At 31.9% G+C, this 13,403-nt stretch overlaps 1 protein-coding gene and 1 long non-coding RNA gene across 2 annotated transcripts; both read left to right on the forward strand.

The window, feature by feature from the left end:
* Nucleotides 1–3,441: 3,441 nt before the first annotated feature.
* Nucleotides 3,442–9,355, forward strand: LOC111717266 (uncharacterized; the record flags this gene model as incomplete). The annotated part of the gene is given in 7 exon segments (XM_023492773.1): nucleotides 3,442–3,486; nucleotides 4,206–4,324; nucleotides 4,738–4,831; nucleotides 5,754–5,846; nucleotides 6,324–6,401; nucleotides 9,074–9,165; nucleotides 9,340–9,355. Coding segments are annotated over 7 exon segments (537 nt in total), but the record flags the coding sequence as incomplete, so codon positions are not given.
* Nucleotides 9,356–9,371: 16 nt separating this feature from the next.
* Nucleotides 9,372–10,547, forward strand: LOC111717267 (uncharacterized). Its single transcript, XR_002768733.1, has 2 exons — nucleotides 9,372–9,433; nucleotides 10,408–10,547. It is a non-coding gene; the product is annotated as an uncharacterized LOC111717267 (long non-coding RNA).
* The last annotated feature ends 2,856 nt before the right edge of the window (nucleotides 10,548–13,403 follow it).

Genomic DNA, 13,403 nt, shown 5'->3' on the forward strand with positions numbered 1-13,403 from the left:
GTAGGGTTTTCAGCGAAAAATAAATTTAGCAAAATTTTTCGCATTGTTTTGGCGATTTTTTTTGCGAAACAGATAAACATGAAATTTCGCGAAAAAAAGATAGTTTCCCTTTTTTAATTCACGAACGGAATGCAAATTGTGAAATTTTCGGCAAAAAACTCTTCATTAAGCTGGAAACCACAGATTTGAGGCGTTGTACTCAATTTTTGCCTGTCACTCCTTCAAACTCAAAAAGCTTAAAATTGTTAAAAATTTCTTTTTCAGAGTTGGTAAAGGGCTTGCTCTAGTTGCTTAAAAGTCGGGCCGGTAATACTTGAAATGGACCGGAGTAATAATTAAAATCTTTAAATTTAAACATTTGAAATTTAATTTGAAGCTTAACTAAATAAAATATGAAATTAAAAGCATTTCATTTTTACAATTTGCTATATATTGATTTTTTCCCTTGCGATAACTTGTAAAACGCACATTAGCAAAATACTGAAATTAAGAAAAATTTAACCAACATTATAATCTATCGCATGAAATGTTAATTTTGATTTTTTTTTAAAACCATTTTCTATCACATATTTGTAAACAAGAGTAAATATATGAATATTATATGTATGTTGTATTAATATTTTCTAAATATAAAACTAAGTATTTAATATCTCTTTCAAAGATTAAAAAGTCTAGGATGTACAGGAGAAATAATAAGGAATCATCATTATTTCATATCAACACGTAAATATAAATGTTCTGAATTTATATATTTCTTGCGTGATGTTGCTAGATTCGTGAAAATCCCAATTCAACAACACCATTTAGGCTAGAATTGTTGTATTGTATTGTTGTAGCATGGAAGACCGAACGGTTGTAGCTCGAGTGGCGGCCGGAAAACAAAAAAGCTAATATGTGGCATGGGAGGGGAAAATGTCGTGGCCCATGATGGGCCATGGCCAGTGCCAGTGGCCACATACTTTCCCCTTTTCGTTAGAAAGATAAATTATAAGAAAGATATATATATATATATATTTATATATATATATATATAATGTGAAATACATATGATATAGATAGATAGATAGTTAGATAAGATAAGATAAAGTTTATGGCTAAAATACATGTATCTGTGTACAGAACGAGTTTACAATTACAAATTGATGATTAATGATTATATTAGCAGTACAAGTATAAAGCAATTAGGTCGAAAATAGTTTTGATTATTTTTTCCACCTAATTTTAATAATAACAAAACATTTCAATTAAATAGATTTAAGGAGAACTATTTGAGATCAGGGTGCGAATTTATATTATGCAAAATAGTTTATACATTAATTCGAATAACTAGAGTTTAAAGTAATTTTCTGACATGTACACAACAAATATCAAAGCATATTAAAACATATCTAATTAGTTTTACATGAATAGCAATAGATAGATCGATAGATAGAAAGATAGATTATCCCTCTAGCTAGACAACTGTAGTCTTGTCATTATTTATAAATATAAAGCTTTCTCTGCGAACCATAGAAACATGATCAACACTCATTTTACTGGTCATTCTTTATCCATCCACGTTGAAGCAGCCATACTCGACTCAAACTTATTCGACGCAAATTTAATCGACATTACTAGTACGGCTTTCTGACCTCGTAGGTCCGCTAGTTTTAATTTTACACACAATAAGTATGAAAGTAGCAAAAGTTTAATTTGTTTACTTAATAGAAATTCGAAACTGCTCTTTTTTATAACTCTCAAATAGAAGGCGCTATAATTCAATCTAGTATAAAATTTTAATTTAACATGGTGGGTCTCTAACATTAAACCGACAACTGATTTAAAGAAATTTTTCATTTATTAAAAATCAGATTTACTATGGTACCCTTGAAAGCTTCGATTTAGAATGAATGATGTATCCATGTTCGCTCTTTCAGAATTCATTATTTTTATTGTGGTTACTCTATCAGTGACTTGCGCATTTCTTATGCAGGTACAATGAGAGGAACTTTCACATTATAAATCAGATAAAGGTTTAAAGGATAACGTTGAGAATCAGACATGCCATGTTCTAATGATGGAAGGTCGATTTAAATTACAATTGTTTGCTAATTATTATTAGATCAAACTAAAATCAAATCAACTTTAAGAGACTAAGCTATTAGGGCGCTTCAGGCCCATCTTCCATTATTAACATGTTCTCTTTGTGTACATTGTAAAAACAAAAACCAACAAAAAATTTCGTGGATTTTTTGAAAAAAGCTTCGTGGATTTTATAAAGGAATTGAGTCTTTGGAACAAAATCAAATATTTAAACCTCAATATCTTTAGAACTCGATGTTGTAAACCTTTGATATTTCAAACTCAGATAATTTGATCTAACAGAATTTATAGTTTGAAATATCTTAGGTATGCAACATTTGGTTCCAAAGATATAGTGATTAGAAAATCAGAGTTTGTGGCAAAGACTCAATTCCTTTTCAACAAAAAATGTTGAAAAAGGAAAATTTGTTGAAAATTTTATTACCTCTGAAACCTTTCTGGAATCACGCGAGGTCCAAAACACATTTGGGCCCGATCGGTTCAGCCGTTTTGACGTTTATTGGATACACACGGACAGACTGACAAGCAAAGTATATATATGAAGATTGTAAATGTAGTTTAAAAGTGACTCTTCATTTATTATTAATAAACTCATTCAAAATTGAAACCTTTGAATTTTGTCATATCAAAAATGAGGTATTTTTTCTGTTTTTCAAAATTGATGTTTTCAATTTTTTCAATCAATTTTTCAATCAAGAAAAGAGAAAAACTAGGATTTATTTCGATGAAGAGCTATGAGGTATCATTGTAATAACAAAATTTAGAATGACGATCCCTTGAAATTACGCTGACAGTCCCTTTAAATTGGAATGATGTACAATATTGATTTATTATATTTTTGAAACAGCAATGCATAAAGAGAACTCTGAAGAGAACACAAGTAGATTTTACTTGCGCGCAATTGCGAGCCCATTGATTCCGCGCAATTCTGCGCAACGGAATTTCTATTAGAAACCATAGTTTTGACTCAAGTTACCTAAGAAGTTGCCCTAATCCAAATGTTCACAAATATCTCCTAAAAACAGTTTAAAAATGATGAAAACAATGTTTTTTTCCAACAGTTGATACTTTTTTATTGTTGCTTCTCCACTATAAATCCTTGTGGATGTATCCAGCGATGACAAAAAGAGAAATTGACAGAATTTAAATTTTTCAAGATTAAAATTTTTAAGCTGTAACCTACAATTGTTAATTATCATAATTATTAAGTTTTGTATATATCAATGCAATCAAGACGACTTTCTATTTCAATTTCTATTTAGAACCAGCATTTTTTCAAATTACATGTTTACAATTTGGTCTATCGTTCGTTTTTTAAAAACGATAGTTTATTTGCAGTAATCTTATTCTAGGATACAATGCTATACCTGTGGACTGGACGAGGTTGACCCAAACCTGGATCAGGTCAAAAAAGGAATTTAGCCGGGTTCGCACAACACCATATGGTTAATCCTGATTTGAAATTTAGCCGGATTCGTTCAACACCATATGATATATGATTATTGATTTAAAATTTAGCAAAATTTGTTCTACGTCATGTGGTAATTAGTGGTAACCTACTGATTTGAAATTTAGCCGGGTTCGTTCAATACCACATGGTGGTCCTTATTGAGTTGAAATTGAGCCGGATTTTTTCAACGCCATATGGTTAATCCATACTGATTTGAAATTTAGCCGGGTTCGTTCAACACCATATGATGGATCATTATTGATTTAAAATTTAGTAAAATTTGTTCTACGTCATGTGGTGGTTACCTACTGATGTGAAATTTAGCTGGGTTCATTCAACAGCATATGCTGGATCCATATTGATTTGAAATTTATCCGGATTCGTTCAATACCACATGGTGGTCCTTATTGAGTTGAAATTGAGTCGGATTCGTTCAACACCATGTGGTGGTTCCAAACTGATTTGAAATTTAGCCGGGTTTGTTCAACAGCATTTGCTGGATCCTTATTGAGTTGAAAGTGAGCCAGATTCGTTCAACGCCATGTGGTGGATCCTTATTGAGTTGAAGTTCAGCCGGATTTGTTCAACGCCATGTGGTGGTTCCTCACTGATTTGAAATTTAGTCGGGTTCATTCAACAGCATATGCTGGATCCATATTGATTTAAAATTTAGCCGGATTCGTACAACACCACGGTGGATCCTGGACGGGCAACTGGAAACAAGATGTATAACGAATCGTGCTATCTCATGGAAACTAAGACAGGACAAAATGTTCCGATCACACTAACAGCGTAAGTTCTTATTGTTGTTTTAGTGTTTTTTTGTTATCCGTTTTCAAAAAAATCGGAAAATTATTTATATCAATTTCAGTTGAAAAAGTGAAAAAAATATTGTGTATTATTTAAAAACAAATTATCTTGAAAAATCCCCCAACATGCAACAATTAAAACATCTAATCCAAAAAAAACATCATGCACTAATAACTGATTGGTCTAGAATCAATTTTCGTTTAGCACATATATGTAAATTTACATGTTTTAAGCAGGAAATAGAAATAAAGGATATGCATGCACAGTACGGTTATACAAATATAAGCCATAAAAGACTATATTAAAGGCGAACAACTTTATTTAATTTTGAAATTGTAATATTTATAAAGTTTCAGTTTATATATCTGTGGGTAACTTTACTATAAAATGTTTAGAGGTGAGGTTGAACCGTACATGAAGTCTGTTGAGGAGCTAACAGCAGTTGTACAGTTTCTTAAATCCGCAAATCCAAAATGGGATCTTGAGACGGTATGTTTTACAGTTATATCATGGACCCTCAAAAGTCGTCTTTGAAAAAAAAATGATGGTTAAAGGCAAAGAATTATAATGTAAAGAGAGTTATTTTAGAGGTGTACGCATTTTTATTACTGCAGTGTAGGACTGGGCAAAGTTCCGTTAACAAAACGGAGGGTTTCGAAAGCTAACTGAAGAGTCCGTTAACGAACGGCAAAAACTGTTAATTTTTAAATCTTTAACAAGATGGATTGGCCGTTTTTGAAAAAAATAACGGTTAAAAATGTTAACTGAAAAGCTAAAAACGGTAAATTTCGTTATTTTCTGAATAAAATTGCATGACATTTTTTTCAAATTTTAAAATTTGAGCGTTTTGATGTTTTAAAATGTTGTCTTTTGTGTTTATAAACTGTTAACGATTTTTTTCGCTGTTAACACTGTTAATATGTAATATACCGTTAATGGCTGTGCCGGTAACGATTTTTTATCTGTTAATGCAATTTTTTTCGCCGTTAATGCCATTAATACTGTAATATACTGTTAACGGTTGTGCCTTTAACGATTTTTTAGCCGTTAACAACATTTTTTATTTTGTAATAACGGTACCATTAACGGCTAGAGCAGTTAACTATTGTTGAAAATTTTAAAATTTACTATCAAGAGGACATGTCTGATTCACAATGGTAGATCCTTTAAACCTTCGTCTGAATAAAGATGATAAAGATGTCCTTGTAATTCTAATTATGGGTTCTTAAAAAAAGTCGCTTGCGGATATTTACAGCAGAGCCGAAGAAAGAAATTGTCAAAACTGAACATTTTTCAGATACTCTGATGAAGGTTACCGTTGTAAATTGTGCGTGTACCTTTACACATGGAGAAGGGGTCCCTGAAATGGCGTCTGCAAACATCTAAACGATTAAGATTTTTTTTTTTTCAGGGATTTTTGATTTATGAAGAAGAATATATTGTTATGAAGGCAAAACTGAAGTCGGGGGGCCAACCAGCCATTCCAGAGTGGGATAGTTGGGGGGTAAGTACATTAACTAATATATTCCAGAGTGGGATAGCTGGGGGGTGAGTATTAACTAATATATTCCAGAGTGGGATAGCTGGGGGGTGAGTATTAACTAATATATTCCAGAGTGGGATAGCTGGGGGTAAGTATTAACTAATATATTCCACAGTGAGATAGTTGTGGGGTAAGTGTTAACTAATATATAACTTATAATTATCTAGCTTGAGAACCCGGCGCTGCTCTGGTTGCTCACAGTAAATCCCGCCGTTTACCAGCACATAGTCGATTTTACCAAAAAACTAAATTTTCGCTTTAAAAGTCAACCCAGTCAGCTTAGAATCTCAAAACCAGCCGTACAACACTCCCGTTGTTCTCCCGAGTTAACCCAGTCAAAGTTTGAGGCAAATCAGTCCCGGGATTCCTGAGTTATGATCGTCGAGAAAAACAGAAAAACAGAGATTATAACTTTATATACATTTTTAATTTGTTTAGGAACTTATGTTTGTAAACTATGACATGAGTATGTGGATCAGGGAATGTACGAACGTAGCTCACTGCTATGAAGCCAAGGTATGGAGTTTATCCTTGAAAGTCGTCTTTGAACTATAAAAGACGACCTTCAATTCGTTTGCTATTGTCAAGTTTCGTGGGACAACCTGTATAATTTAGCCAGCGACATGTTCAGAGGGCAAGCTATTGGGTCTCAGGCTCTAATACCCCCCCCCCACAGGGGGTATTTTAATACAATTATAATATGTATGAACAATATACATTTATTTATGTAGAGAGTGTATGTATACACTATACGGTACCATACCAGTTCAAACGTCGGACGGAACACAGATCGGACAGTACAAACATCGGACAGTACAAACATCGGACTTAAAAACGTCAGACTGGTACAAATGTCAGACTGGGAAAAACGTCGGACTAGTACAAACGTCCATCCAGTACAAACATCGAACGGGTACATTTTAAAAAAAGAACGGTGGACCATGGTCGAGTTAAAAAAAAATACTGCATTGTTATAAGAAATACATTTAAAAATTTATCATGATAAAAATCAAAGATAACTAAATAAGTCTCAAACCCTTTGTTGGTAACAAAGATTAATACCATCAAGTTGCAAAAATGTTAGGATGAGAATTCTGATTTAGTGACAAGAACCCATTCGATATAAGAAAAATAACTTTTAAACCAAAAAAATCTTAAAAGTCAAATAAAGTTTTTTTTTCGTTAGTCCGACGTTTTTACTTTTCTTACGTTTGTACTGGTCCGACGTTGGTACTGTCCGACGTTTGTATGTCTTAGGTTTTTAACGTCCGACGTTTGTGGGTCTGACGTTTGTACTGGTACCCAATATACATTTATATATGTAGGGAGCGGTTATACAATATATATTTATGAGAGCGTATATACAATATACATTTATATATGTAGGGAGCGTATATAAAATATATATTTATATATGTAGGAAGCGTATATACAATATATATTTATATATATAGGAAACGTATATATGCAATACACATTTATAAATGTAGGGAGCGTATAAAAAATATACATTTATATATGTAAGGAGCGTATATACAATATACATTTAAATATGTATGGAGCGTATATACAATATATATTTATATATGTAGGGAGCGTATATACAATATACATTTATATATGTAGGAAGCGTATATACAATATACATTTATATGTAGGGAGCGTATATACAATATATATATATTTATGCAGGAAGCGTATATACAATATACATTTATATATGTAAGGAGCGTATATACAATATATATATATATTTATGCAGGAAGCGTATATACAATAGGGAGCGTATATACAATATATATTTGTATATATAGGAAGCGTATATATGCAATGCACATTTATATATGTAGGGAGCGTATATACAATATATATATATTTATGCAGGGTGCATATATACAATATACATTTAAATATTAAGGAACCGTATATACAATATACATTTATATAAGTAGGGAGCGTATATATACAATATACATTTATATATGTAGGAAGCGTATATACAATATACATTTATATATGTAGGGAGCGTATATACAATATATAGTTATATATGTAGGGAGCGTATATATACAATATACATTTAAATATTAAGGAAGCGTATATACAATATACATTTATATATGAAGAGAGCGTATATACAATATACATTTATATATGCAGGAAGCGTATATACAATATACATTTAATATGTAGGGAGCGTATATACAATATACATTTAAATATGTAGGGACCGTATATACAATATACATTTATATCTGTAGGGAGCGTGTATACAATATACATTTAAATATGTAGGGAGCGTATATACAATATACATTTATATATCTAGGAAGCGTATATACAATATATATTTTTATATGTAGGAAGCGTATATACAATATACATTTAATATGTAGGGAGCGTATATACAATATACATTTAAATATGTAGGGACCGTATATACAATATACATTTATATCTGTAGGGAGCGTGTATACAATATACATTTAAATATGTAGGGAGCGTATATACAATATACATTTAAGTATGTAGGGAGCGTATATACAATATACATTTAAATATGTAGGGAGCGTATATACAATATACTTTTATATATGTAGGGAGCGTATATACAATATACATTTATATATGTAGGGAGCGTATATACAATACAATATACATTTAAGTATGTAGGGAGCGTATATACAATATACATTTATATATGTAGGGAGCGTATATACAATATACATTTATATATGTAGGGAGCGTGTATACAATATACATTTAAGTATGTAGGGAGCGTATATACAATATACATTTATATATGTAGGGAGCGTATATACAATATACATTTATATCTGTAGGGAGCGTGTATACAATATACATATAAATATGTAGGGAGCGTATATAAAATATACATTTATATATGTAGGGAGAGTATATACAATATGTATTTATATATGTAGGGAGCGTATATACAATATACATTTATATATGTATGGAGCGTATATTCAATATACATTTATATATGTAGGGAGCGTATATACAATATATATTTAAATATGTAGGGAGTGTATATACAATACAATATACATTTATATATGTAGGGAGAGTACATACAATATATATTTATATATGTAGGGTGCGTAGATACAATATATATATATATACGTAGGGAGCGTATATACAATATACATTTATATACGTAGGGAGCGTATATAGAACAAATACCATCATTCCGTGGATGTCCAGGAACCAATTTTGAATATGACAATACATGTTTTCAAGAAATTCAGGGAGCGTATATACAATATACATTTAAATATGTAGGAAGCGTATATACAATATACATTTATATATGTAGGGAGCGTATATACAATATACATTTAATTCATTACGCAATTGATACTAACTCCCCTGGTGGAGAAAAGAGCATTTAAATGTTAATTTGAAAAAAAAAATAAAGTTAACTCAGGTTCTTTGTTAATTGATTTCTGATGTTTTTTTAGATTTATGCAACATGGACATGAATTTTGGCTCAATTCCTACTCTGTCCTTGGCTCTAATAGGTAAGGTTTCACGGCCTACACGAACTCATTTTTACTTAAGGAACTGTAAAGAAGCAATGCCTAATAAACATTGCGTACCTTTAAAACCTGTATCTGATTGTTAAGGTGGAAATATTGTCATTTTTCTAGGTTTAAAAGTGCCTAATTCTGATGTTTCCTAAATGTTTTCCTGCAGTTATTTTTGCAGAGAATCCACAATTGAAAATAATCTGTTTTCAACATTATAAACGTTGATATCTAATTCATATGTGATCAGTCAAAGCTTTAAACGGTACTGTTGTGAATCGGGCATTGCCATTTTAAAATGAAATGTCACTTGTAATTACGCGTACGGTCTAAATTCAACGATCAGATGGATAAACAAAACTATTTGGAATAGAAAGAGAAAAGTTTAAAATTGTAGGGAAAATATACATAAATTTCGTCGTCTCTGAGGTCTCATCCTTTGTGGATAAACCTGTATGATAATTTAAGGGACTGTATATGTATTTCAGATAACCCCTATTTATTAAATGGGCATCTTCAATTTACAATGGACCCTTCAAACCTGATGGATTATTTCTCTATGAGATTTCAATATTCTTTTTGCGAACGCATGGCAGAAAAAGAAAAGAAAATAAGAAAATTTAAATCTTTTTAATACAGATAACACAAATATACATAGTCTTCAATGTTAATTCATTATAATAAGGTGAAAAGGGTACTATCGTGAATCGAATATGTGACGCTTTAAATTAAGGGTTAATTGAAATTGACCCTTTAATGACTCTTAAAATACATGGTGTTTAGGATATAGGCCCTTTAACGACCATGGTGTTAAGGAAATAGACCCTTTAACGACCATTGTGTTTAGGAAACAGACCCTTTAAAACCATAATGTTTAGAAAACAGACCCTATAACGACCATGGTTTTAAGGAAACAGACCCTTTAACGACCATAGTGTTTAGATAACAGAACCTTTAATGATGTTTAGGATCTGTTTTGCTTCTGCTGGAACGGATGTAAGAGAAGAATCAGTTCCATTTTTTGACGAAACTATTGTGATAAAAAGAATATTTCAAAATACGTTAAAAATAGATAAATATATTCACAGCTTATTAGTTTTAATCTAGACAATGTTGTGCTTCAAAAATCCAACAAATCCTTTCATTTAACCACTCCTAGGGAATACGACTTTAACATCTTGAAACTATATGATTTTGTTTTGAAATTATAAATGAGGCAGAGCGTTGTCCCACAGAAAATACAGAAAAAAAAAATATTTAATGAAAAACAACTTTCAAAATTCTTGAAAAGTTAATTTTTTCAATAGTCCAAAAGCCCTTTTTAGGAAAGATCAATACTATACTTGATCTGAATTATATTTTGGTTGAATTACAATTTACAAGTACAGAAATTAATAGGAATTTCAGACAATTTCTTTTATTAAAAGCACAATTTACTAAATATATCGGACAGTTATAATTTCTCCAGAAAACCTCCAATGTTCAAGTGATTCCATGAATTTACTGACCCAGGGGGTTGAGTCCTCATACTACCCCCTCCCTGAGTACACCTCTGATGAAGACTAAAAGGTATATAATATTATTTAAAAAAATGTGGTGTGGTGTTGTTCCACACTTAATGTTAAATGTTAATAATACTTACAAAAACTCCATTATCTCTATTTGTAGTAAATGCCCTACTCCAATAAAAAAGTAAAAAATGACGATTTTATAATAAAAAGTTCCTTAGGCCGAAAATATACTTTAAACTACATGTTTTAGATTCAGGTTTACCTTAAAAAAGAGGGGTGTACAATTTGTAGATTACAAGCCTAGGTAGATTAATCACAATACAGATTTACATTGGTAGTTGGGTTATTGATAAGGTACAACATAATATAAATATGGGGTTTACTACAATATTTATTACATATTTTCTCCATTCTCTCCATTCTTTCCATTCTCTCCATTTTCTCCATTCTCTCTTTCTCTTCATTCTCTCCAATCTCTACAATCTCTCCATTCTGTCCTTTCTCTCAATACTCTCCATTCTCTTCATTCCCTTCATTCTCTTCATTCTTCCCATTCTTCCCATTCTCTCCATTCCCTCCATTCTCTAGATTCTCTCCATTCTCTACATTTTCTTTATTCTCTCCATTCTCTAAATTTTCTCCATTCTCTCCATTCTCTCCATTTTCTCCATTCTCTCCATTCTCTCCATTCTCTCCATTCTCTCCATTCTCTCCATTTTCTTCGTTGTCTCCATGGTCTCCATTCTCTCCATTCTCTCAATTTTCTCCATTCTCTCCATTCTCTCCTTTCTCTCAATACTCTCCATTCTCTTCATTCCCTTCATTCTCTTCATTCTTCCCATTCTTCCCATTCTCTCCATTCCCTCCATTCTCTCCATTCTCTCCATTCTCTCCATTTTCTCCATTCTCTCCATTCTCTCCTTTCTCTCCATTCTCTCTATTCTCTCCATTCTCTTCATTCTCTTCATTCTTCCCATTCTTCCCATTCTTCCCATTCTCTCCATTCTCTCCATTCTCTCCATTCTCTCTATTCTCTCCATTCTCTTCATTTCTCCATTCTTCCCCTTCTCTACATTCAAATAATTGCCGCTCTTTATAACGGAGAGCCACTCAGTGTCTCTATGTCCCTTTAAGGGGACTGTAAAGGAAAAATGAAAGGGAGCATATAGGCTGAAACCTGAGAATCTCAGGAGTTGATTAAGACATTTAAGAGTTCTATCTGATGTTCCTGTCTCGAGAAATTGATATAAAACTGTGTCAAAATTATACCATTACGTATATATGTAAGATTTTGTTTAAGATTTGTAGTATTAAACAGATCATATTCAACAAATACACAACCAATCTGAAAACAACGATTTCCCAGAGGAGCCTGAGAAATTCAAACTTGCTCTTTATCATTTGACCAGTATACTGCAATGCCATTGGAGGGAGTTCTGGTCATGTGATACGGACGTGTATTTTACATATTTACTTTTTGGGATAATTTTGACACAGTTTTATGTCAAGTTCTCGTCCTCGAGGCAGGAACATCATATAGATGTCTTATAGGCATTGTTCAACTCCTGAGGGTTTCAGCCTGTACCCCCTTTCATATTTTCTTTACAGTCTGTTTAAGCAACATTATATATTTATAATCAGCAGACAGAGGGGCCCCTGATAATCCTGAGAATTATATGTACTGTCTAACCTCTCTGAACTTGTACAGTCACTACCATCATACTATGAACCATACACTTGCACAATGTACAATGTACGTTTCATTCCATAGATTTTTATGAATTAAAGATTAATTATCAAACTCAAATATAAAAATAACCTGTGAGCCATTCTGGAATTGAGTCAATCAAAGGACTGCAGTCGTATGTAAAGTGACTCTTAATTCATGCAGGTTGTATGATTCAACTGTCAACTGTCAACTGTCAACTGTCAACTGTCAACTGTCAACTATCAACTGTCAACTGTCAACGCCTAAGCATTGCAGGTAATTCAGTTCAATCCTATAGTACAATTTTTAGAGCCCTGCCCTGTATATTTTCTAGATTTTAACTTTATCTCAGTTTAGTACTCAGCGTTAGTTGGTATTTTCCTAATATACGATTTTTGGACCTACCCTTCTCCCCCCCTAACTAACCCGAGTATTAAAACTAAATAAACTATCCCTGAGTAATAAACCTAAATGAACTAACCCTGAGTAATAAACCTAAATAAACTATCCCCGAGTAATAAACCTAAATAAACTATCCCTGAGTAATAAACCTAAATAAACTATCCCTGAGTAATAAACCTAAATGAACTAACCCTGGATAATAAACCTAAATAAACTATCCCTGAGTAATAAACCTAAATGAACTAACCCTGAGTAATAAACCTAAATAAACTATCCCCGAGTAATAAACCTAAATGAACTAACCCTGAGTAATAAACCTAAATAAACTATCCCCGAGTAATAA

This window comes from Eurytemora carolleeae, unplaced genomic scaffold (genome assembly GCF_000591075.1).
Source record: "Eurytemora carolleeae unplaced genomic scaffold, Eaff_2.0 scaffold2466, whole genome shotgun sequence".
NCBI classification, from domain to species: Eukaryota; Metazoa; Arthropoda; class Copepoda; order Calanoida; family Temoridae; genus Eurytemora; species Eurytemora carolleeae.